Source organism: Hippocampus guttulatus, chromosome 5, assembly GCF_054856545.1.
Source record: "Hippocampus guttulatus isolate MCC_2025c chromosome 5, RoL_Hgut_1.0, whole genome shotgun sequence".
NCBI classification, from domain to species: Eukaryota; Metazoa; Chordata; class Actinopteri; order Syngnathiformes; family Syngnathidae; genus Hippocampus; species Hippocampus guttulatus.
The window spans coordinates 987674-1013637 of record NC_141265.1 but is presented as its reverse complement, the minus strand read 5'-3'; the positions used below and the strand labels follow the sequence as shown (position 1 = coordinate 1013637).

At 47.4% G+C, this 25964-nt stretch overlaps 4 protein-coding genes across 5 annotated transcripts; 3 read left to right on the top strand and 1 right to left on the bottom strand.

Moving 5' to 3' along the window:
• Positions 1–9: 9 nt before the first annotated feature.
• Positions 10–3781, top strand: LOC147204568 (uncharacterized). Its single transcript, XM_086111090.1, has 2 exons — positions 10–626; positions 1277–3781. Exons 1-2 carry the CDS (start codon positions 545–547, stop codon positions 3223–3225), a joined length of 2031 nt encoding a protein of 676 aa, XP_085967216.1. The 5' UTR covers positions 10–544; the 3' UTR covers positions 3226–3781.
• A 646-nt stretch (positions 3782–4427) lies between these two features.
• On the top strand, positions 4428–8406 carry LOC147204567 (palmitoyltransferase ZDHHC12-B-like). Of its 2 annotated transcripts, XM_086111158.1 has the most exons (6): positions 4428–4797; positions 5214–5347; positions 5507–5587; positions 6364–6399; positions 6633–6799; positions 6883–8406. In XM_086111158.1, exons 1-6 carry the CDS (start codon positions 4701–4703, stop codon positions 7196–7198), a joined length of 831 nt encoding a protein of 276 aa, XP_085967284.1. In that variant the 5' UTR covers positions 4428–4700; the 3' UTR covers positions 7199–8406. The 2 variants fall into 2 exon arrangements, with proteins under 2 accessions (XP_085967284.1, XP_085967285.1); XM_086111159.1 differs by lacking the exon at positions 6364–6399.
• Positions 8218–17367, bottom strand: LOC147204566 (serine/threonine-protein kinase N2-like). Its single transcript, XM_086111179.1, has 20 exons — positions 17218–17367; positions 16353–16495; positions 14732–14868; positions 14513–14666; positions 13782–13847; positions 12920–13026; positions 12612–12788; positions 12228–12303; positions 11859–12000; positions 11642–11750; positions 11255–11307; positions 10986–11043; positions 10778–10869; positions 10521–10697; positions 9826–9888; positions 9673–9749; positions 9440–9582; positions 9156–9263; positions 9000–9080; positions 8218–8790 (listed from the first exon to the last, which is right to left on the bottom strand). Exons 2-20 carry the CDS (start codon positions 16483–16485, stop codon positions 8587–8589), a joined length of 2157 nt encoding a protein of 718 aa, XP_085967305.1. The 5' UTR covers positions 16486–16495; positions 17218–17367; the 3' UTR covers positions 8218–8586.
• Positions 17368–21401: 4034 nt separating this feature from the next.
• Positions 21402–25950, top strand: seta (SET nuclear proto-oncogene a). The gene is made up of 8 exons (XM_086111161.1): positions 21402–21643; positions 22526–22583; positions 23435–23577; positions 23665–23768; positions 23847–23960; positions 24610–24780; positions 24865–24996; positions 25073–25950. The coding sequence occupies exons 1-8, from the start codon at positions 21571–21573 to the stop codon at positions 25094–25096; spliced, it is 819 nt and encodes a 272-aa protein (XP_085967287.1). The 5' UTR covers positions 21402–21570; the 3' UTR covers positions 25097–25950.
• The last annotated feature ends 14 nt before the right edge of the window (positions 25951–25964 follow it).

The following is a 25964-nucleotide window of genomic DNA, read 5'->3' as shown; positions in this document are numbered from 1 at the left end:
GCTTTAAAAGAGAAGCAAATTGAAGACTTGAATTTAGAAAAGTAACTATCATTGGAGCGAAAATATCCATGGTTTTGTTCTCTGTCAATGAATTTATTGATGAAAATAAAACAAAGAGTACAAGACCAGTGTCATCAAAGTTCAGATGCACTAGATAGAAATTTCAGGAGGCAACGAGTCATTCGTGAAACTATTACAAAAGGAAGTGAAGGGGAGCTTTACTCTGGACATAAAAAGTCCGTTCAAATGCCAGTTTTTGTCATATCCAGTGCAAAGACGAGACCAAGACGAACCATTTCGAAACATGTTCCGCTTTTAATGAAACATCCAACCTGGGCAATTCTTGAGGTGTCCTCAATGCCGCCACAAGATGGCGGTGGTGCATCGCATTAACCGTCGAAGAAGAAAAAGGCGGAAGTCGGCCTTGCTTCAAGACGTCGACCGGGGACGTCTTGATGAGGGAGGGCGGGGGACAAAAAAACACGAACAAATTGAAATAGGTCCGGGAGTGACTAAGAACACATTCTGACTGTTCAACGGAGCAATGGCGTCGCGCGAGGAGAACGAGCGACAACAAGAGCAACTGCAAGGTGCTGGCAAGAATCACATCGAGTTGTCCGGCCGAGGTCTGTCCAAATGTTCATTCGTGTTCTCCATGTCATGTTTTTGACATTAGTGGATGATGTCACGGGCCTCAGTGAAGGGATGGATATTGATAGTAAAATAACAGCAACACAATTAGAGAGAGTTTTGCACGTGGCCGAGATTCGATTCGGGGCTCCGAGGATTTCTTCTTGTGTGGAGTTTGCACGTTGTCCCCGTGCTTGCGTGGGTTTTCTCCGAGTTCTCCGGTGCCCTCCCACGTTCCAAAAAACATGCACGGATAATTGGACACTAAATTGTCACCAGGTGTGATTGTGGGTGTGAAGGGTTGTTTGTCGTTTTTCTTTTATGTCCAAAAATTAGTGGGGGGTTTTTTTTCATGTTGAACTTCTGGCTTGTTTTACTTTTCAGTGCAGACGCAGTCAAATTAGCTGTTTAAAGGCAATGCAAAGCAAAATTGTGATAAGTAAGACCGGATGGGATGAAAATAAATTGTGCTCATTTCTTTTACTTTACTATCAAATAAATGCAAGATGCTAAGACAGAAACCCGAAGAAACGTGAGGTTGGCAGAGGAGCTGCAACACCAAACAACCCTGTTGCCCGTCCGGTCAGTGTTGCTGAATGTGTGGCGGGCTTTGGAGTGGTCTTATTGCCTTGCTTATGCCCCGCAGACATCCAGCAGCTGATTGTCCTTTGGGGAAAGGTGGCCCCCAGCTCCACTTTCCCGCGTGAGGGTCCACAGCCCCGTCACATCAATGAGGATGAAAAACATTCGCTGCCCCTTCACTCTCAAGAGGAAGAAACCGATGCACGGCCGATTTATGGTGAAGACGAAGAGGAGGAGCCGTGGCCCCCAGGCATTAAAGAGGAAGACAAGGAGTTGGATGTCGGCACGCTGGCGCCGACCGGCGTCCGCGTGAAGGTCGAAGGCGAGCCGCCCGAACGGACGCGGCGCCATCATCGCGGCGGGGCGGGACAGCCCCGCGCCGGCCCGTCACCGGACGAGCTCCTGGCACCGCTGTCGGACAGCAACGACGTGGAGAGCGACGCCAACTCTGAAGGTGACGACCAACGGTCGAGGCGCGGCAGGAGCCACGAGGCGACTTCACGAGTGCCTCCCGAAAATTTGACCTGCTCAGTTTGTGGCGACCCCTTCGGCGAACGGTCAACACTGGCTCGCCACTTAAGGACGCACAGGAAGGAAAAGCTCCTCCGCTGCCCTTTGTGTGTCAAAACGTTCTCTCACAAGACTCAAGTGGTACAACACATGAGAGTCCACACGGGGGAAAAGCCTTTCTGTTGCTCCGTTTGCGGCAAAACCTTCTCGAATCAGTCCAACATGGTGAAACACATGAGAACGCACACGGGAGAAAAACCCTACGGTTGCCCGGTGTGCCAGAAGAAATTCTCCCAGACGTCGCACATGGTCACCCACATGAAAATCCACACGGGGGAAAGACCTTTCGGGTGCTCCGCCTGTGGGAAACGATTCACCCTGAAGCGAAACATGGCAGCGCACGTGAGAACGCACACGGGAGAGAAACCTTTCAGTTGTTCCGTATGCGGGGAAGCCTTCTCGCAGAAGCGACAACTGGGGCGACACATGAGCGCGCACACGGGGGAGAGCCCCTTCACTTGTTCCGTTTGTGCTAAGACCTTCACCCAAAAGCAAAATCTGGTCTCGCACATGAGAACGCACACGGGGGAGAAACCTTTCTGTTGCCCCATTTGCGGGAAAACCTTCTCAAATAAATCCAACATGTCCAAACACACGAGAACCCACACAGGGGAGAAACCCTTTCGCTGCTCATTGTGCGCCAAAACATTCTCCCAAACGTCGCACATGGCAACGCACATGAAAATGCACACGGGGGAAAAGCCTTTCTCTTGCTCGGTTTGCGAGAAGAGATTCGCGCTGAAGCGAAGCATGGTCGCGCACGAGAGAACGCACACGGGCGAGAAACCCTTCCGGTGCTTAATTTGCGGCAAAGGATTCTCTCAAAAGCGGCAACTCGCACCGCATATGAAAACACACACGGGGGAAAAACCCTTTTGTTGCTCGTTCTGCGACAAAACATTCTCCCAAAAGTCGCACATGGCGTCACATGTGAAAATACATACTGGGGAAAGAACGCACAGTTGCCTGCTGTGCGGTCAAACATTTATTCAGAAGCGCAGTCTGGTGCTCCACACAAGAACGCACACCGGAGAGAAACCCTACGGTTGCTCGTTGTGCACCAAGACGTTCTCTCACAAGTCATGCGTGGCGTCGCACATGAGGATACACACGGGGGAAAAACCCTTCCGTTGCTCATCGTGCGACCAATCTTTCATTCAGAAACACAGTCTGACGTCACACATGAGGACACACACGGGGGAAAAACCATTTAGCTGCTCCACTTGTGGGAAGGCATTCTCCCAAAGGCCACACCTGGTATCACACATGAGAACACACACGGGAGAAAAACCCTTTTGCTGCTCACTTTGTGGTAAAAGATTTTCGCATAAGTCCAACATGGTCAAACACACGAGGACGCACACAGGAGAAAAAAGCTCGCTGGAAATTGGCGCTCAAGGGGCAGGTTTGACTGCACACAAACAACCGAAGATGAATGTTTAGGGGGGAAAAAAACAAACAACAAAAATAAAAGGGGAGTCCCCGAGATGTCGCTCAATTGGAAACATTGTCTTCACTTGCTGAATGATATTCTTCTCAAGATCTGCAAAAGTTCGATTTAGTTGTGCAATACGGTGATTTTCCGACCGTGCTACGCAGGCTCCCTCTAGTGGTAGATGAAAGGAATCACTGAATTCAGTACCAACAAAATGTGCTGAAAATATTAGAATGAAGCTTTTAGCAATGCAAGCCTGTTTAATTTTTTTTCATCCGCTAAGTGCATTTTTTTTTACTTACAGGTATGTACAATTTTTTCCTCTTTGAAACAAAATATCTTTCCGCATCAGTATTTAATCATCACAGATTTTTCTTTTTCGTTTTTTTTTGGGGGGGGGTATAATATTCATTTGATTTTTATGTGCAGTACATATTTTCATTGAATTGTTTAAATCTTAAATCATCCCCATTTGTAAATCCACCACGCAACTTTTTAAATGTCCTCTTCTCGTGTATTATCTTTTAACAAACACAAGCAATAAATTAATCCGGAATCCACTAAGCAATGTCAGATTTCTGTTTATGTCTTGGAAGTTAATTTTACGCTAAAATTGTAAACTGAATTGATATGAAAATGAAAATGTTACTTTTCTGCATCAACTGAAGTTGTCTGACACTCATTAGACAACAGGAGTGATTTTTTTCATGGAACTGACTAACTCGAAAATAGATCAAATATCGCCCCATGCCATCGATGCCAAGAGTTAAAGTTCCCGCCGTCTTTCGGCAGTCATTTGTCACAAATTGAGCAAAGATGTCGCATCATTGCCAAGACAGTTGAAAACAGATTGCGCGTACTTACTCGTAAATACAATTGAACTGTAAATTAATATATCGTCTAAAACGATTCGCTTTGCTTTTTAGGAATGTGGATATTTATTTATTTGAAAGTAGCATACAACGCATACGAAATTAACGAGACAGCAAGAAAAAGAGACAAACGAAACCAAATGTTTGTCTGCACAAACTGAAACCTCTTGGTAATTTTATTTCAAATCCAAAAAGGATTATGTGAGGAAAACCCCCCACACATTTCTACAAACTCTCGCGATTTACCAAACAATATCCGCAAGATGGCGGCCTTGCGTTCCAGCAAAACGCGGAAGTTGCTGTATCTTTGACTTTTGTCCTGCGCGAGTGTCCGTAGAACAACACGGAAGTGGAAGCGGAAAAGCATCCCACCATAACGTTCACATAAATTATGTCGCGTTCATCTTGTAGTGGCGCCGTCACTCAACCGCATAGCTTTAATATAATAAGGCAAATACGACAATGTAGGATTTAAATGAATTACCTTTGCGCTCGGCGTTGTAGTTATGTTGTTTTAAGGGAGCCTCGTTGTTAGCTAGCTGGCTATTCCAGCTGGGTGGCTAACGAACGAGAAACCGTCCGAAATTGGTTGATTATTTTTACAGAATAAAATGGTTCAAAACATGTTCCGTACCGGTTTCCTGGTTCGGGCCACACACACCGTGTTGACCTGGGTTATAACGCTGATTCTGTTCGTGCACAACACTGGTAAGTAATTTTTAATGCGGTGAAATTACGGAGCAACATATTATGACACAGGAGGCGTGGGAATATTTCACTTGCGGTCACCAAATGTCATTTTATGAACACGAAACATGTGCAAAGTGCGCACGAAACGCCTATTTGAGAGTGGAACTCCCCATGGTCAGTTTGGACGTTTGGGTAAGCAAATGGAGCGCACCGTGGCAAGAAACCGTAATTCGCCCTCAGCGGTTGTCGAAAAGGTGCGCCCGATTTGCTCACCCAGCCGCCCAGGAACGATGTACACTTTAGTCCTTTGTATTTTGGGCGCACGTGCCGCCTCCTTCATGGACACAAATTTATTGTCCCCTCGCCCGAACCTCCTACACGTCATGCCTGATGCTCCATTTAATTAAATGGATGTTGTTTGTGTTTGTGCGCAGATTTGCGCCAGTGCGAAGAGCGCGGCGAACTGGCGGTTCCTGTGCTGTTCTTCCTGCTGGTGGTACTGTCGGTGCTGCTGTACTTTGCCGTTTCTCTCATGGACCCGGGCTTCGTCCTCACGGACACTGTCAAGGTGACATCACGGCGCCATCGTAACATTAACTTCTAAACACACACACACACACACACACACAACTTCCATGCGTCGTCTTATCCTCACAAGGGATGCACAACACAACGTCACAACTTCATTGGAACGAGATTGCAATTTACATTTGTCATTCATTTGCAGCCTTCAGATCTGGAAACCGAGTCCATGATGCCTCAGTCTTCCACTTGCCGTTTGCGGCGTTGCGGCTTCTGCCTACTGCAGGTAACAAACGTGGCCACTGTGCTCATGTTTTGGACATTTTAAAGAGAAGCTCTCAGTGAATTTGGGGAAAATAATAAGATGCTCACAATAGCTTGCTGACATTTTATAGCACAGTGCTAAACCGCTTTGAGAAAAAATACGGAAATTCACTGAAATGCTCGTGTGCTCCTATGAGAGTGGGTGTGTCTCCCATTCAGTTCCGAACGCTACCAGAACTGCCGCACCATGTCCCCAGTCGGGGGCCCTGTCGTGTATGCACTTTTTGTGCACCCTGAATAACCCAATGGCACATTTGAGCAATACTCTTAAGTTTCCAAACGGCCGCAGTGTAGGCCCGCAGGGCATTTCTGAACACGCCTGGATTGGCCTCATGGAGCTTGATATGATTTTTATTTGATTATTTTTGTTGTTCTCTCTGGAAGAAATGAAATATGAGTTCAATTCGTTCTGAGACCGCGGCGGTAACTCAAAACATCTCCAACCATCCTTCCCCGCGTTGATGAATGAAAATGGCCTGAACCTGCTTCGGCCTTCTTCCTCTAAACCAGACATTTTTGTGTTTGCGATTATGAGTGAGATAAAATACCGCAGCGCTCTAACGTTGTACTGTATGAAACATCGAACAATAACACCATTGAATAGAATGTAAAGAGTGACACAGCTTGTGCATCATGTTTGGATGCTACAATCCAACGCATTGTGCTCCTCCTCCTGGTTTTGCCCCTACTTGGCCACCTGGGGGGCATCCAAACGCATTCATGCGGACACCATTGAAGAGCACTGCTTCCTGCACTACTACTCTCAGTGACTTTGTAAGATTATTTTATCTTCATAGCTTTTTGTACGATCTGCCTATGAGTATCGTTATGTTCTTGGTCCAACTGTGTCTGCAACAATCGATGCTAACGGTTAGCATGTCAATGGCGTTTTATACATTGTTTGTTAGCATCAAATGACTGACGTCATTTTTAAAAAATGTCGTTTGAAATGGCGTTTCACTTCCTGTGTGTGCGCGTGCATGCGTGTGCGTGTGTTTTGCGAGCAGCAGCCAATGAGAGCCAAGCACTGTCCGACGTGCTCTCGTTGCGTGCGTCGCTTCGACCACCACTGCCCGTGGATCGAGAACTGCGTGGGGGAGCGCAACCACCGCTGGTTCGTCCTCTACCTGATGGTGCAGCTGCTGACCCTGCTCTGGGCGCTACGGGTCGCTCTGTACGTCTCTCTCTCTCTCACACATCCATCGATTGATCGAAAAGAAAAAAAAAATCATATGTTGTGTGGCGGGTCTGTTCCAGGTCTGGCATTTCTCCCAGCGCCACTTGGGAGTCGTGGTTGCGCGCCAACGGCTTCCTGTTGGCGGCGCTGTGCGTGGCGGGCGTTTTCTCGGCGGTGGTGGCGGCGCTGCTGGGCTGCCACATCTACCTGGTCGCCATCAACTGCACCACGTGGGAGTTCATGTCCCGCCACCGCATCGCGTACCTCAGGGAGCGCGGCGATGACGACAGCCCCTTCGACCGCGGCGTCCTCTGCAACCTGTGGGACTTCTTCTGCGTGTGCGGCGCCGTGGCCTGGGAGCAGGTCTACCACCGGAACTCGCAGAATGCCGTCTGAGCGCCCTCCACTCCGCATGCCAGACTTCGGGACTCAAAAGACTTGACGAGCGGAGATGCTCACGCGGACCTTTCCCCTGTCGCTTTGACCAGATTATTATTATTTTTTTTTTTAAACTCGGTGTGGATGTTTGACGACCTGAACCCAGCCGATCAATCGGATAGGAAGTAGATGGACCAAACAGGAAGTAGAGGAACCCAGCAGGAAGTAGATCAGGCCAGCTAGATGGCGTAAGAGTTGTTTTATCTGGTTACCTGGACCGTGCACAGATTCTTGACCAACTGAAGCCGGCAGTTCAATCAGACGGGAAGTAGATTGACCAAATGGGAAGTAGAGGAACCAGACAGGAAGTACGCAGGAAGCAGATCAGGGCAAGCTGGATGGACTTGGTTCATCCGTGTTACTTTAAACAGATTTTTAAACCCAACGCGGATTTTTTGGACTAAGTGGAAAAGCCAGCGGTTGGACAGGAAGTAGATGGACCAAACAGGAAGTTGACCCGCTGCCGCTGGAGTTAAGAGTCGGTTCATCCGTCGAGGAGCCCGATCAACGCATCTTCAACTGGACAGGAAGTCGATTAACTTAAAACATGAAGTTGATCTCCGGCAGGATCCAGTAAGCAAGCGTACGTTCGTCGGATCAAGCGGCAGCCAGATCAACCCGTCGCGCAAATAAAGCAAACACGGAGTCGATGAAGCGGGCGGGAGGGTGAGGAGGCAAGCGGGAACCAGCTCGTCCCAGCAGCAGCAAGCTAGCTAATTAGCCGGGCAAAGTAGAAGAACCAGATCAACCCGTCATGATTCAAGCTAATCGGAGAGGAAGAGCATTAAGCAGACGGCAAGTCGCAGAAGAAGTAAGAAAGCAAATTGGCTCGACATCCCAACGGCGCCTGACGGCGAGCAGCTTGAACCAAACGGGAAGCAGACGAACAAGACGGGATGCACATTCTTCAACCGACAGGAACTTGCGAGTATCCGTTTGTGTCTTTTGAGGACGAGGCACATCAAAACAAAGTGCTGTTTGTGTTGCTGTCGACGTACATTCATTTATTCAGACGTATGGCGTTCAAAGCGGCGAATAACAGTCCGGGTTCCTTCCCGTTTTTCCCTTTCTCGAGCGTAAGGTCAACAAACGTTTGTCAACAACGTTTGACACTGTTCGGCATGTCTGCCGTGTACCGGAAGGAATAAACGACTTTCTCGTTTGCAGCCTGGAATTACAATTATGGCTCTCTTAGCATTTCTATGGCTTCATTAATTGCTATTTTCCAAGGACGCCACATCGGGCGGCAAGCGGGCGTCGGGCGATCGCGGCGGTGGGCGGAGCCCGTCGCAGTAAAGCAGATCTGGAAGACGGGGGGGGCTCGGTTGGTCTCCGGCGAATAAGGCTCAGCCGTGCAGGGCGCAGAAGTCAAAGTCGGCGAAGGCCTCCTGCTGCTGGGCCGAGAGCCCGCCGGGCGTGGCGGGCGGAGATAGTACGGGCTGAAGGCGCGTGAAGTCGCTGTCAAAGTTGCTGACGTCCGCCGGCGTCTTCAGGGACGGCAGGAAGGGCGGCGACGCTTGCTTGGACAGGAGGGCGTCCCAGTCCACCTCCTGGAAGTCATCAAACGTGAGCCGGTGACACCACGCTGCAGTTTGCATGCCAGGCCACTAGTTGGCGACATCACTTTAGTCGAGCGGGCTGGCTTATGCGCTCCGGGTTGCTTTAGCATGCTTGTCATTGTAAATGGAAGGCGAACCACGTCATGCTGTGTTATCTTTAGCATGTGATTTTTATTTTTAAAAAATCAAAATACTTCTACCTCAAAGAATGTCTCCCCTTTCAACTCGCTAGCATCTCTCTCTCCGGCGCCGAGCCTCTTGCGCGGGTTCTTTTTCAGCAGCTACAACACACACACACACACACACAGCTTGATGGTCAGGCAGGTCCAGCTCGGACGCGCTCAAATGACGTTTACCTTCTGGATTATCGCCACGGCATCTGGCGGAAGCCACGGCGGATAGGTCACGTCGTCGTTGACGATGCTGTCGAACACTTCCTCCTCGTCCTCACCTAGAAATGGCGACTGGCATGCAGGCAAAAAAAAAAAAAGTTAAACTCGCCTCATTATCTGAGTGCAAGACAAAGCTCGCTAATGTGTCGTTTTTTTTTGGTTGTTGTTTCAAGCATAGTATGGCAACTGCGCATTAACAGCATCGTAACGGTGACATCTCTCAAAAGTTTGGGCCCTCGCAAACCGACCTCGCCCACCAGCATCTCGTAGATGAGCACGCCCATCCCCCACCAGTCGACGGCCCGCGTGTAATCGTCGTCCGTCAGAACTTCGGGCGCCAAGAACTCGGGCGTTCCGCAGAATGTGGACGTGCGATCCCCGTGACCGATGCCTGGAAAAACCAAAAAAAAAAAAAAAAAGTAAAAATCAGATCGACACCGACCGGAGAGGAATAAGGGGCCGAAGCGGAAGCTTTTCCCGCCTTCTTTGCAAAGTCCAAAGTCGGTCATCTTGACAAAGCCGTCGGCGTCCATCAGTAGGTTGTCCAGCTTCAGGTCTCTGCGTGCACACGACGCACACGCTTGGTCGGGGGGGTGGGGGGGGGGGGGCTAAAGAACGGTCGCCGCTGCCTTACCGATAGACAATGCGATGGGCGTGCAGGAACTCCAATGCCAGCAAGACGCAGGCCGAGTAGAATCTGCGGGACGATCAAGGTCAGCCGAAATTGAAGTGAAGTGACACAATCGCGTGATTTGAAAGTAAAATCAATCCAAGGTACAAGAAAAAAAAGTGCCATGAAAGTCAACTTAAGTCCCGCCCAGGAAAGTAGCGTCACAGTACACTCAACCAAACGGCAACCAAAGTCAAGTAAAACGACACAAACCGAAAAATGTCAACTCAGCCTTAACTTCCAAAAGAAAATGTCAACCGGAGTAAGTCAACCAAAACAAAAGTCACGTCATCGAATCAAAGTGAAAGTCAAATGAAAAGAAATCCAAATTCCAGAAAAGTAAAAGGGGCCACCCGAGCCAAAGACGTCAAGTCTCAAAAAAAAAAAAAAAAAAAAAGGTCAAAGTGAAGCGAGAGACGACTCGAGTGACCGGCAAGTCAACAAGTGTGACGGAAAACAAAAGCAAAGATCCACAAAATTGAAACGGAAGGCCAGAAAGTCAACAAGCAGAAGCGCAAGCGAGAAAAATCAAAAGTAATGGAAAAGTTAAAAAAAAAAAAAAAAGTTGAACGAGTCCGGAATGCAAATTTGCACGAAGGTTCATGAAAGTCGAGTCCCAAGTAAGACGCCAGGAGAGTGCCGCGAAAAGTAGCCCCCACCGGGTCTGCTGCGGCGTGAAGGCTCGGTTGTGGATGTGGATCATGAGGTCCCCCCCGGGGAGGAAGTCCATCAGGAAGCAGACGTGTTCTCGGGTCTGGAAGCAGGCGTGCAGCTGGACCAGGAAAGGATGCCGCCGCGTCCTGATCAGCTCCAGGATCCTCTTCTCGCACATCAGGCTGCAGGGGGCGCACACGCGCGGCTCTCAAAAGGGGTGAGGAAGCGCGGCCGGGCCCCGACCTGCGAACGCCCCGCCCACCTGTCCACCTCGTCACGCGTCACCACTTCGCTCTTCTTCAGGGCCTTGACGGCGTACAGGCGGCCCGTGGCCTTCATCTCGGCCAGCAGCACCTGAAGTTGAGTACCGTCGCAACAATTCCGAGCGCGCGGTCATGTCGGGGCTTTTGACCCCCGGCGTGACCTTTTCGGACACGCTCACGCGCACCAAAGATGAGAGATGGCGCTACCTTGCCAAAGTGACCTCTGCCAAGCACGGAAACGTAGCGCAGATCTGACACGTGCAGCCTGAAACACAACAAGCAGAATGGGAATGCGCGCGCGTGCGTGCGTGCGTGCGGCGTTGACATTTTTTTTGGGGGGGGGGGGTCTCGTGTGCTTGACGTCGTGCGTGTTTTTTTGTGCAATTTTGTCTTCAGACCGCCGCGCGTGCGTGCGTGCGGTGAAGAGTGTTTTTGCGTGTGTGTTCATCTGCAGGCTGTGCGTCGCAGGCGTGTACTTGAGAGGCGAGGCCGAGTGGTCCTGACTTTCTTTTCTCCGGCTGGATGGCGACTGCACACACAAACAAGCGCGTCTCGTTTGAGCAGGCAACTAGGTGGGAGTCAATTGTGGCGCTTCGTTCGGTGAGAATGTCGCGCGTCGCTACCAAGGAACAAACTCGAAGAGAGCTGAGGAACCTCGTTTAGACAAAACCAGAGCTTTGTTGCCCTCTAGCGGCATCGCGGTGCAAAGGGAACTTTGTTGCAATTGAGTCGAGCGCGCTTTGCCGCATCGGGTGAATTGTCGACTTTAAATTTATTGTTGGAAGTATTGTTGAACGTTTGAACTGAGGGAAGGCGATTTTGCGCGTCGTAAACCCGCGCGCGCACATTGCCAAGTTGCTCACCGTCTGTTGCGGTCGAATCGTTTCCGAGGCTACATCAACGCGCTCGTCGTCATCGTCGTCCTGCGTCGCCTCCCGGTGGCCAGGAGGACTTGTGCTCACCGGCGCCTCACTGCGAGCGTGTGCGGGGAGAGAGAGAGAGAGAGAGAGACACGTCACGCACACACGCCGACTTCATGTGTGACATCGGCACGCCTGTTGAGAGGAGGCCAGGGCGGACCTTGGCGGCCGCGGCGGTGACGTGCACGGCTGGTGGGCGGAGTCAGCGGAGAAGGAGGCGTAACCAGGAAGCACACTCAGCATCAGGTGAGCCCACGTGGAAAAGTTCACGTTTAGCTGAGCCGCGCGCAGGAAGTTCTTACCTACACGCGCGCACGCAATTATGTCACTTATGTGTGTGCGTGTGTGTGTTTATACAAAAATATTTTTTTAAATTTACATTTCTGCAATTTTGTGTAAAAAAATAAAAATACACATACTTTATATATTGACACAAATGTCTTGTAAATGGAAAACAATTTTAAAGAATCTGCAACACATCCTGTATGTAGCCATTTTGAAATGACATGTTTTGCGTTTGTGTGTTGACCTCTCTCTTTGGTGAAGATGCATCGCTGGCGTTGCAGTTTGTGCTGTCGCTCCACCACCGTGTCCGCCAAGTCAAACTTGAAGCAACAATCAATCGGCAACAACTTTTACGAACATTTTCTGCTTTTAGAACATGGCGGCGCGGAGTTCGGAGGTTGGTCGCCGCCGTCGGGCGCTTGTCCCCTGATGAAAGCGTTCGGCCAGCAGAACACACGCGGCGATCTCCACGCATTCACGGTCGGCTTCTGCGGCGGCCATGTTTTCAATCGTGGGGGGATTAAGTTGGCTAAATTTGAGATTCGAACCCCCAAAAAGTTGCTGAAACTCCATCTGGAAATGCCAAGCGGATCCTCCAAAAGTTGCGCAGCTGCAAGCGTGACGTTACCTGAGCGTGAAGGAGGCCCCTGGGTTCCAGATGCCACACGTGGGAGGCGGCGTGGCCGTTGTCTCGGTCTCCCTGGTTCTGGTTCTGCCGGCCCAGAAGCCGGTCCAGACGCAGGAAGCCGAGCGCGCACATTTTACCGCCGTCGCGCCAAAACACGTCAACCTCCAACTCGCGACACTGCGCCGTCAACGCACAGTTCAAACGCTCGTGAATGAAGCATTTGCTTTGATATGTCTCTTTTTTTTTTTTTTTTAAACAAAATCTAACGAGTGTGCCTTGTCAAGAGGCAGCGGCGCACGTGGCCTCACCCGCTCCAGCGCCAGGCAGAAGGTTTGATCCCAGGTCAGGCGGCCCGGCGCCGCCCAGCGCGTGCGGCCCACCGCTCTGCCGTCCAGCCTCAAGGTGGCGCTCATCTCTGCGAGAAGAAGAGCGCATCGGTCAAGCTCAAGTCAGTCGACCTCGTCCCGTCGCGACCGTCCCGTCGCAAAGGTCATCGTTTTGCGCGGTGCCGCAACGCGACGGGCGCCCGGCGACCTCAACTGGAGGACGTGCAGCAAAATGGAGAGACGGAGAAGGTCCCCAACAACACTACTCGCCGTTTCCGTGGAGCCTGCGAGGATTGTGTACGTATGGCGTTTCTATGCGTTTAGGTTGGCATCGGGCAAGCGGACTTTTCTTTGACAAAACGCCACCTTATATAGAAAGCAATCGTATCAGAAAAGTCATTATATGCTTGATGAAAAAGGGCATCGGAAACAAAAACAATCGCGTCATCAGTTGGAACAACAAGCAAAAAAGCGGCCGCAACCTTTTTTCAAGAATTTGTTGTTTGATTAAAAAGAAAACATGCTATTTATTTCAGGAAGAAAAAGTCACGTTGAAAGAATAAATTCTTTCTTTCAGATTGGAAGATAGCAAGTTCAAAATACAGTCATTGGCATTTTCGAAGGGGGAAATCAATCACGATTTCTACAGAGGAAAAATGTCACAATGGGAAGAAAATTCATTCTTATATTGTCCAAATAAAAAAATCACATATTACATGATGAACGTCAACATTGAATTCAAACGGTTTTCCGTCAACAATTTCATTGCAGCTCGAAAACATCTCGGGTGCCGGAAAAGGAAGAAATAAATATCAAACTAATTTATATTCAGAAATCGTCTCACCAGAAGTTGTGTCATCAGCTGGAGAAAACAAATCTTCACATCCCAGCAATCTGACCTCCAACCTCCCTGGGGGGGGGGGGGAACAAAACAAATCAAAAAACAAAAAAAACAGGAAATGGAAGACCAAATGAGATCATATTTGAACTTATTGACATATTTCAAAGTAAAAGCTTTGCTCCTCCTCATCACAGCGAGATAGAAACATGCTGTGCTCCTGATGAGGTGCCAGAAACAAGGATTTGCCCCCCCCCCCCCCGTTACATCATCAGCGGCCGGCAGCTGGTTGGTCGGACAAGATGACACGAGTCCTCTCACTTTGTTCATATGCAGTCCGTACAACAGCGTGGAACCGTCATGGCGGATGTACCGTCAAAAATGTGTCAAATAGTAACATTATTCATTTATTTGTATTTATTATTTATATAATTATTGTATTCGTGTGTTTTTATTTGACTTTTTCCACAAATGTTTACATAGTACACATTTTTTTTGTTTTTGCTATCCAATTTTTTCTTATTTAATATTTTTATCTTATTTTGTCATTTCAAAAAAGACGTATTGAATATTGTGTTTATTATTTTATCATATTGTTGTTTTTATTATTTCATATTTTTAGGTTGGGTTTTTAAAACATTTTTGACCCGTTTTTAAAGTTTTCATGTTTGATCCAATATTTCGACAGTAATGTTTTTTTTTGGGTTTTTTTTTAATGCCGCAATGTGAGTTCCCACCCGTCAGCGAGGCCGCTCGGCTGGACAAGATGGCCGCCGAGCACCGACCCGGGTCCGAGCGGGCGTCGGCCCTCTTGTCGTCCCTCAGACACGCCTCCACGGATGCCCGCAGGAGACGCAAACGCTGGGACGAACGGTCGCGGCGCTTCTCAGCCTGTCGTCCAAAGACACCGCCGGTGATGTGCCGCCGTGGCCGCAACCCAGCGCCCCGAAGCGTACCTCCGAGCGAGCCTCGCGCTCCGGCGACGACGCGCCGTCCGTTTGCGCCAGCACGTCCTCGGCCAGCCGCAGGGCATCGTGCTCACGTTGCGTGTAGCGATGCAGCTCGGCCAGGCGGACATCCGCTTCGGACGTTCCTGAAGCGGGAGCCACAAAGACGGGTTGCGCTTCAACGCGGCACCAACTGCGCTCAAAGTCAGGTGACTGATGGATGACAACGGTATGAAAACAGGGGTGTCGAATTCATTTTTGTCGCGGGTCGCATTGTGGTCACATCCCCCCCACCCCCCGAGGTTTTCCCAAGTGTCATGGAAGTTGACCTGTTGGATTTGCTTACGTGGGCCACGTAAAATGAACTCACAGGCCACATCTGGCCCCCGGGCCTTGAGCTTGACACCAATGAGTTAGCCCAGGGGTGGGCAAACTTTTTGGCTCGGGGGCCGCATTGACTTTTAAAATTTGACAGAAGGGCCAGGTCAGCACGAGCTATGGTACATTAAAAAAAATAAACTGCATTTGTTGACAGTCCATATCAAACGTCAACAGAGCAATACTTAATATACTTTTTTTAAATGACAAAAGTGTTGTTGATGACCTATCGTGCATCGCTGCAGATGGGTTGTGATCAGACCAGTAGAAGTAGAGCGATACAGAGGTACTAGGTGGTCGAAAAGATTGCCCCGCCCCCCCCCCCCGTGTTCTGCAACTTCAAGTCAATGCGCCACCTGGCGGCGAAATGCCTGTCATTACAAGTCCAATTGAAATGAATGCAATCGTTCACATCGAACCTTAATTGCGGACCGACCTTCGGCGGGCCGGATTGAAAAGACCAACGGGCCGGATTCGGCCCGTGGGCCGTACTTTGCCCACCGCTGAGTTAGCCTGTACCGGGATGCCAACAAACTAGCAGGATACTCTGCGAATATGCGAACAAGCTAGTTGTTGACAATTTGTTTACATTGACGGTATTCTATGGTGCTAGTATGCTAACAGGCTAGTTCCCTAATAGTCATATGTAGGTATACATAATATGTACTGTATACTTACATATATATAATATCACTAGCATCGGGCCGAAACCTTTTATGTCCGATTTTGGTCAATTTCACATGTTTTCACAAATCGATTCTATTGGTCAGTCCGCACGTGTGGGTGTTTTTTTTTTGCTTGGTTTGTTTTTTTTTACAAATTATTGAGCAAGCTAAATGCTTGAAAATGACCTGCTCTCAATGTTCAGGGTTGAAAAACCTGCAAGAGGTTGTAGCACCCGCCGCGACCCTGTTCAGGAAATGGATGGATGGATGAAATAGTTATGTTGCGGAACATTTTTCATCCATATCGCACAGCCCAACTCGGCACAATATGCTTAAAAAGGCATTTATTTCATCTTTAGATTGACTTTTCGTAGTTGTCTCGGCCTCTTATTAAATATTAAATACTCTGTTAAAAATCAAATAACCCGAATTCAACTTTATTTCTCTGGGTCTTTATTTTCAAATACTTATATTGCGATATACTTTCCAGTCATATCGTCCGACCGCAATCTTGAACATTCTAGGACGGATGGATGTAAATGCCCGCATGCTCAGAGAAGTTTGTCACACAGTATTTCGAAGCGGACCTTGGTGCGTCGCGATGTTTGCTTCTTGGTCGTCTTGGCCGGTTCCGGCCTGCGCCACTTTGATGAGGTGCAGCCGGAGAAGCTTCATCTTGGAGCGGCTGTCCTGCAGCATCTGCTGAGCCGTGGAAAACATCGGCGCAATCCTGTAGACCAACCGGGTCCAGTAGGTCACACCGAGAAAGTTGTTTTGGCAAATCAGGTGTCGCCTTCAAGTACCGTCGGAAATCACAAACCATGTTTATTCACCCAATTATTCTGTCATTATGTCGCCCGCAAGTATCAGCTGACATTCTACCGGGTATAAAATTGTAAACTTCCTTTGACGACGAACCTTTTACTTTCATTTTATATCTAAGGCAGGCTTTGTGTCACCTTCAGGGACGGTTTGAATTGTTGTTTTCCTTCACACGGTAGTTGCTTAATCACAAATACTGTACAGGTCTGGTGTTGCCTTTAGGGAAGGTCATAGCTTTTCTCACACAAATATCTATCAATCTGTCGTGTTGCCTTCGATGACAGTCTGAAATGATAGCTTTTGTTTCGTTCCGTTGTCATCCTTCGATCAAGTGTTGTGTTGCCATGAGAGACCGTCCCAAAACATGGTTGCCCTCACACCACAGTCGTTTAGTTTGATTTTAACCCCATGACCAATTCAGGCGTTCCCTTCAGGGACAGTCTGAAATCTTAATTGCCCCCCAGACCAAAAAAAAAAAAAAAGGTATAATTTTATCTTGCCTTTGGGGACTATCTGAAATCACGGTTTTGCCTTTAAATAATCAATCTCTCTCTCTCTCACACACACACACACACACACACACGGACATGAAATGTACTAATAAGATGGCTGTGAATATAGATACCTTACCTCTCCGTGATGTTGTCCCTCCAGTAGGACTAAGAAATATGTCATCGCCCACCGAGAGAACAGTCCTGCCTCGCCACCTTCACTCTCCTTGAGAGCCTCCTCCTCTTCCTCCTCTTCCTCCTCAATGCCGTCTGCCTCCTCACGTCCCGCCGCATCCGCTTCCCGCTCCATCCGACAACGCCGCCACAGCTAATCTGCCCTCTTTGAGGACGAGGAAGAGGAGGAGGAGGAGGAGGAAGATGGGACGGGAGTTCTGTCGGCTGCCGGCACTGATCTGGCCTCGGGCCGGGCCGCATGTTCACATGAGAAAAGGCCAGAAAAACACGGGACGCCTCATCAGGAACGCCTTCTAATGAAAACACAATTTAAAGGAATGTAATGAGCATTTTGGATTTAGACTGACCAGAAACATGGACGTAGCTCTGGAAAAAAAAAAATGTTTGTCATGTGTTGTTTTTTTTTTTTTAGTAAGACATATTTGATGTGTGGGTGTCTATTATGCCTATACCAGAGGTGTCAAACTCGATTCACATTGTGGGCCACATACGACCTCAGTAGATGTCAAGTGGGCCGGAGCATTAAAATTATACCATACTCTGCTATAAATAACCAAAATATCATGTCTTTCCTTTGTTCTGATCAAAACAGTGTGTCCCCTTGCGGATACTCCATGAATTGCACCTCATTAACAATATTCATTCCGTGTCTTTTATGCATTTTTTTCCACTTTTAAATGATCCTGCGGGCCTGATTGAACCTCCTTGGGGGCCGGTTCCGGCCCGCGGGCCGTATGTTTGACACCCATGGCCTATACTTATACAATACAATACAATACAATACATGCAGATTTATATAGCGCTTTCACAACAGCGGCAGCTGTAACAAAGCGCTTAACAAAACAGTTAGCATCAAGTAAAATAATAAACACAACACATAACATAAAACACGGACAGTCGTGCAGTCCTAACCACTTTTCCGTCACGCGCTTCGTTGTTTGAAGCAGTTTGAGATGAAGGAGGAGAGAATCCAAGTGTCCTTTAACCAGTGGGTCAGAGACGTCGTGCTCAAAATGTGCACACGTCGGCTACAAGCTAAGTTTCAAAGTTTAAGGAATTAAACCCCGGGCGGCACGGTGGAAAACTGGTTAGCACATCGGCCTCGCAGTGCAGAGGTGTAGAGTTCGATTCCGGCTCCCGCCTTCCTGTGTGGAGTTTGGATGTTCTCCCCGTACATGCGTGGGTTTCCTCCCGCACTCCAAAAACATGCATGGCAGGTTAATGGAACACACTAAATTGTCCTTCGGTGTGAGTATGAGCGTGAATGGTTGATCATCTACGTGTGCCCTGCGATTGGCTGGCAACCGGTTCAGGGTGTCCCCCGCCTACTGCCCGAAGACGGCTGGGATCGGATGCAAGTACACCCGCGACCCTTGTGAGGATAAACGGTTCAGCAAATGGGTGTATTAAACCGTTTCTGCCGCATGATAATTTCATGGGCTTGTGCTGCGCCTCGTAATGTGTCCATCAGGGGGCAGTACACTAAACGGATTTGATAATGAAATAAAAGAAGACCGTTGCTCCTGGCTGCGATCACATGAGTCGATTTTCAAACCAAAACATTAATTTTGGTACAATTTTTACAGAACATTTATGGGCAGTACACTGTAATTGGATCTCGATTTGATTACTATTTTCTTTTTTATTATCCGTCTTTACGTTACATTTCAAAACTAATAACCACTGTGGTGTATTTTGACATATTTGGATGTGGCTAATGACATACACAACCATAATGCCAAAACAGGAAGAAGGCGTGTTGTTTCTAAGTATGAAGGGATGGACGAAATGCCACCACTTCTACAGTATGTCGCCAACGATCATTACAACTGGCTGGTCTAGTGTTGAGGAACAGCCTGAAACTGTAAGTATCATATCGATTTCCGCATTCATCTGCCATATTCTACCACATTTTGGAATGAAGTTTGTTTTCGAGTCACGACTTAAGTCTTGGAAATCTTTTAAATTGACAGATGAAAGGTTGCCTCAATCACCTTGAAACCACAGGGACCTCCGAATCTGAACTTAGATTTGGTGTATTTTTGCAACCGTTTAATATACTAAATGAGCTGTGTAAATATGAAGTGACGCCTGGAAAGCGGGGCCGTTTTGCCGTTCCGTGTGAAGTGACTGGCGAATGTAATAAACGTGACCACTTAAAACAGCAAAGCCTCGTCGCAATTAGCCCTCCAAGGCAACCCGCGGGTGACGAGCGTCATTAAGAAGCTTAAATAGGCGGCAGGCAGGGATCAAGTCATAGAAGACACATCATCGATCCGCATACGTTGACTCGACGTGGGGAAAGCGTCGTCCTTTTTGGGGCTTATGTGATCACATTTTTATTGTGATTTTTAGATGAGTTGGCCGACAACGTCTGTGTGCGATTTGTGGGGGTCGAGGGATGCTCGGACAGAGCCCTATTTTGAGAGGCGGAGTTCGGCAGACTTCCTGACTAGTGGGCAGGCGGCACGGCGAGCGGGAGGCGGTTCTCTTGGGGGCGGGCTTGTGTTAGGAGTGCGCGATACCGAAACATATGTTATCGAGCCAAGACCAAAATGTCTGTCGCCAGTTGCACCGATGTCAATACTGTTTGGTGCTACTTCTATTTCCTTTTCGGGGGTGGGGGCGCTTCTTTTCAGATACTTGCTTTAATTTCCTACATTATTAATTGCGGGATGACTTTACTTACTTGTATTATGACTTTTGAAATCTTCTGTGCAAAGTTTATGGTTAAATACAAATCACTTTATTTTCCCGAATAAAAGTCTTTGTGCAGAAAGTATTTTCTGAGTGGGAAAATTCTTCACTGTCATTTTAATGAAGTGCATGGAGTTGCACAAAAGAAGCAACAGGGATTATTTCTACAATATACGTGTCCATCTGTTGCACATATTTTTCAAGTTTTTGAATGTGTGTTCAATGTTCTTCACTTCATTTTTGTGGCTTTGAAAGAAATAATAATAATAATAATAATAATATCCATCCATCCATCCATTTTCTGAACCGCTTCATCCTCACCAGGGTCGCGGGGGGGTGCTGGAGCCTATCCCAGTTGTCTTCGGGCAGTAGGCGGGGGGGGACACCCTGAACCGGTTGCCAGCCAATCGCAGGGCAATAATAATAATAATATACATTAATTACTACTCTTTTGTGTGCTTTCCACTCTCTTTGTTGTTAATTTTCTGTTTTATTGTTTGTTGTACGAATTATTTTTTGTAGGCAACAGTGGTTCTTTTAAAGTGCTCTATAAATACATTTAAGTTGAGTGAAAGAAACAAAGTATCGATGTCAAGCAAACAAGACAATGATGAAACAACCTCAAATCATTACTGCTCGAAATTTCTTGAGTAAGAAGATACAGTATGCTTAAAAGATTTGTGATGCCATGCCAAATATTATACTGTGTCTGCAGATGATCAGGACTTCTGGTCTTAAAAAAAATCCTCATGATTCTGCGCCAAAATGCCTGAAGATCTTTGTGTACTTGACCTTTTGATCGTGCGTTATATATCGACACGCTTGAGACTTTTTATTGTTGACACCAAACACATTGCAGTGATTCCATTTTTTTTGTTTTAAAAAAAAATGTCACAACCTGAAAAAATACACAGGTAACAGGGCACTTCAATTCTGATGTTGGGAATTGTAGTTTACTTTATTATACAATATACTTTTTTTTTTTAAATCTTGCACTGTGAAAATACTTCATGCACAGAAAGCTAAATGTAATTACGAGTAAAAACTAACAAACCTGTTCTAAAAAAATAAGCAAAATGTGTTAAAAGTCAAACCAAAATAAAAACTAACTACAATTAAAAATCCAAAGCGATTATAACGCAGATTTGTAGATACACCAAGAGAATACACATTTAAAAACATCATACTCAATTTCATTTTTAGAGAATTAAAAAATGTGACCACAGGGCAATAAATATATAGACAATGGTAAATCAAACGTTAAAAAAAATACGCAACTTTTATTTGTATTTGCTAACAATTCCCTTTGAACACAAACAACACGTCGATTAATCACGCCGGTATCAGCTCGTATCAAACGCAACGTAGTCGACGTCTTGTATCGATGCGCCCACCAGCGTCTCCTATCTTACTTTGTGCGGGCTCGCTCGCTCACTCACATTGTGTGTGCGCGCACGCCAGCAGCACGTTGGTTGCTTTTTTTCCTCTCATCTCGCCTCAACTTTACGCCCATTGAGCCGCGCTCTCGTTCTCTCTCGAGAACAAAACCCCCCGCGACCCCGACCCGGCTTCTTATTATTTGCTCCCCTCGCGACCAAACATGTCGGCCTCGGCGGCAAAAGTGAGTAAAAAGGAGCTCAACTCGAACCACGACGGAGCGGACGAGACCTCCGGTAAGCGCCATGGCGGCCTGCTTGTTTCACCGCCATTTTCCCCCCCTCACTTTCTTCCCCGCAACGCATTTTCCACGCGTGCCCTCACTGCGCTTTTGTTCGCGCGCCTCGTCTTTCGTGGGCATTGGCTCGCGCTTTTGTTCAAATTCGACCATTTGGCCTCCTCTCGTTCGCACCGCGGCTCGTTTTGTTAGCTTAGCGTGCTGTTGTCGGGCACGGGGGAAGCCATGTTACCCCCCCTCTTCCTCCTCCATTTAGCTTCGTTAGCTGGCGTTTGAGCCTCACGAGTTGGTCTTGCGTGCAATTTTCTTGCACGTTCATCGCGATTTTTGAGACCATTGTGACGTTCCGCGAGCGCCCAAATGAAAGCAGTCCCTTTCATTTGTTGGCGTTTTGCTCGCTAGCGCGTGTGCTAGCGTGTTGTTGATGTAGTGGTTACCTAACGCTATTCCGACGACGTTTTTGGTTGCGTTTAAAAGCAATTTGTAAAAGTGCGTAATTCACTAGTTTTCCCCGCTCAGGAAACGGACAGTAGCGAGATAAAGTAGGGGCTGAATGATTCTTTCGGCGGGGTTCTAGCGCCCTAGCTAGCTCCCACTGCTGCGTTGCACTCGAACAGTCGAGTCGTGTGTCCCACATTTAAACCACGCGGCCTCGCAGGCGGCCAGCAGCCGGCAGGAAACAACGAGCCACAAATCCCGCGATTGGCCGTGAACGCAACCTTGCGTGTGCCCCTCCACCACCGCCGCCGCCACGTTCACGGACCTAAAGTGTGTTTTCTGGAGAATTCCAACGTGTTTTAGCTTCTCCAAACGTGCCAGTAGTTGTGAAAAATCAAAAGTACTGCAGTTTTCTAACGTTGTTTTGTTTCGCCCCCAACAGAGAAAGAGCAGCAAGAAGCTATCGAACACATTGATGAAGTTCAAAATGAAATCGACAGGTAATTGAATTATTTAGCCGCCCGCCCCCAGGGTGCGTACATGACCCCCCCCCCCCTTATTTTGTGTTCACAAGCAGCATGAATGAGCACAAGGTGAGAGGTTTGTTACTTTTTAATTTCAGTGTAGAATGGGTATCGAATGGTATTTTTCACTTTCAATTACTTGGCTAAATGCGTATGCACGACTGTAAAAAAAGAAACTCAAGAATTTATGCAAATGCAACGCCATCATTGAAAAATTAATACCACTACTCTTCAGAACAATTTTGAATTATACCACAATTTAACTGCACTAAGGAGATTTGAAAAATGTATTTCGCCAACACATTTGTAGCACTTTCCTATCGGTTAATGTTGACTGCATGAATCAACACAAAAAAGTCTAGCCCAAACTAGATTTTAGTTTTAAAAATAATGAATGCACAAGAGTTAAATTGGATTGAAATGTCCTTCCTGATATTGAGCTTTTAAAGGTTTCGGTTTGGAATTGAAAATGAATGGCACACTACAAAATAATCCTGTCAATGAGATTTGTGAAGGCAAATGATCATTTTGCTAACCAAATTAACCTTGGAAAATCACTTCTCACCTTTAAGATGAGCAAAGCAAAACTTTTACTTTCAATAATCACACTTGATGAGAATTTCAAGTAGCCTTTTGAGAGGAGAACCTTGACCGAGCTCAAACGATATTTTATGGCAAATGGTATTCCGTGAACGCAAGTGCAAAGAAAGATGTTATTTTCTAATGAAGTTAATTGAATCGGTACAAAAAAAATCGGGGTGATTTTTGGCATTTTTCTGATCACATGGGAATTGTTTTTTTTTTTGTGTGTGTGTGTGTGAGAGCAGGTTGAACGAGCAGGCCAGTGAGGAGATCCTGAAAGTAGAACAGAAGTACAACAAACTCCGCCAGCCGTTCTTTCAGAAGAGATCGGAACTGATCGCCAAAATCCCCAACTTTTGGGTCACCACATTTGTCAACCATCCGCAAGGTCGGGACGCCGAGCTGCGTGATCCGACCCCCCCCCCCCCCCCCCCCCATAGCCTTTATTCACGCCATTTGAAATTGTCTCCCACAGTATCTGCCCTACTGGGGGAAGAGGATGAGGAGGCGCTTCACTACCTGAGCCGGGTGGAGGTGACAGAGTTTGAAGACATAAAGTCAGGTTACAGAATAGATTTTGTAAGTACATCTTCAAGTCATTCTCAGCCTTGGCACAAAACGGTGGCGGCCTTAACACCGAGCTTGCTTTTCTCGCAGTATTTCGACGAGAACCCGTACTTTGAAAACAAAGTCCTTTCCAAAGAATTCCACCTGAACGAGAGCGGCGACCCGTCTTCAAAGTCGACGGAAATCAAATGGAAATCAGGAAAGGTAAGGCCCAAAATGTGCGTACTCGAGGTGTGTTTTTTTTTTTTTTTTTTGAGGCCCCTATTGATATTTGGCTGTTCAACAGATTCATTTAAAAAATCCTGAAAAATTGGGATGGAGAAGTAGTGATACTGGGTATTAGGACAATGCGGGCTTTATTTTAAGGTATCGGGTTTCAGTGGGTGTTGTTGATAGCAGCCATAGATGCTTCTATTAAGCCTGACATTAAGTACCCCTTTGCAATAGCTGCCGCTATACTACAGTCGGTGAATCGTCTGCACCAGAAAGGGCGCCCTGTGCTCACAATTTTGTCGCTTTGTTAAAAGAAATTGAGTTTCAAAAAAATTTGAACATCCCTACTGAACGAGATCACTCCTTTTTGAGTCCTGTAATGTTTACAAGATTAAAGATCTGTTTAGCTTTACCTCAAAGAATATTTACAAAAAAATGACTTTTTGGGCCAAGGTGTTTGAACATCATCATTTTTGCCTCGTGTTGTAGGGCGTGTTAAAAAAAAAGGGTACATTTATGCCGATTCGACATGACCGAATATCCGCCAATAAATTAGTATCATTTGGAAGTAAATATTGTCGCCACATTTCTGGTTGGTGTCCCGTGCCTAAATAACAATTCGTTTGTGTTTTGGGGTAAGGACCTGACCAAGCGCTCAAGCCAGACGCAGAACAAAGCGGGCCGCAAGAGGCAACACGAAGAGCCAGAGAGCTTCTTCACCTGGTTCACTGACCACGCCGACGCCGGCGCAGACGAGCTCGGCGAGGTCATCAAGGATGACATCTGGCCCAACCCGCTGCAGTACTACCTGGTATGTGCCACCCCCTTGCCCCCCCCCCCTTAAAAAGCACCCAAACAAACACAGAACTGACGGCTAAAGCGTCGTGGTCATCAGGTCCCCGACATGGACGACGAGGAAGGCGAGGGTGAGGAAGACGAAGAGGACGAGGAAGGGCTGGAGGACATCGATGAGGAGGGCGACGAGGACGGAGAAGACGACGACGACGACGACGGGGAAGACGGAGAGGTAGTAACAAGCCAGTCATTTTATTTTTGCCTTTTGGTCCGCGAGCAACGACTAATTTGCTGATTGTCCCACGCAGGACGACGAGGGTGAAGATGACTGAGAAGCCCGGCCGCGCCCTCCTCGCCTTTCTAGCCCCCCCCCCATTTGCTTTATCACGTTTAGTCATGTTCGGGAGCAAAGGTTTATTTTTGCTGTTCATTTTTTGTTTTTTGTCGTTGTTTTAAGTCCATGCGTGCGCTTCATTTCTGACCTTCGGAAGCCTTCTCCTTCACCCGCGGGTTCCATTTTCGCTCTCTAAAGAAAAGGCCGGCGGCACTTTTTCTCCCCCAATTGTGAGTATACGTACGTACACAGCCCCCGGGGTTCATCTCTCCTTGCTCTCTTGTTAAAGATATTACATGATAATAAATAATTGAGAAAAAAAATAGAATCTCGTAGAATTTGAAGATACTTCCCACAGATGTGCTCCTGTTTCCAGGTGTGGTGAGAAGAAGCCATGGTGTAGTCACCTTAGCACTAGCAGACCTCATCATTATCTTTTATTTTTGGAAGATTTTATTTTTCTTCCCCCAACAGCTCATTCCTTTCATGTTAAGAGGGAGGGGAGGCATGTTGGCTACTAGTTATGGGAGGGGGGGGGGTAAGTGGGACCGGCGGGGGGTGGGGGCTGCAACAGAGTGGTTATTTTGACACCATTTCTATGGGACATTTTTTTGTTTGTTTTCATTGTATTGTTTTACAGATATCCATGGAATTTGAAATGACATTTTTAATAAAGAACAAAATGGGAAAAAAAAAGCTTGTAAATTTGGGCCCCCCCCCCCAATGCTCACTTCATGGATATAATAAAAAAAAATCCTGGCTTCACCTTCCTTTTTCCGCTCGGCGGTGGGGAAAGAAACTGTTTGAGGTGTAAACTTACTTTTTGATTCAATAATAAAATGTTCATGTGTATATCCACGTGTGTG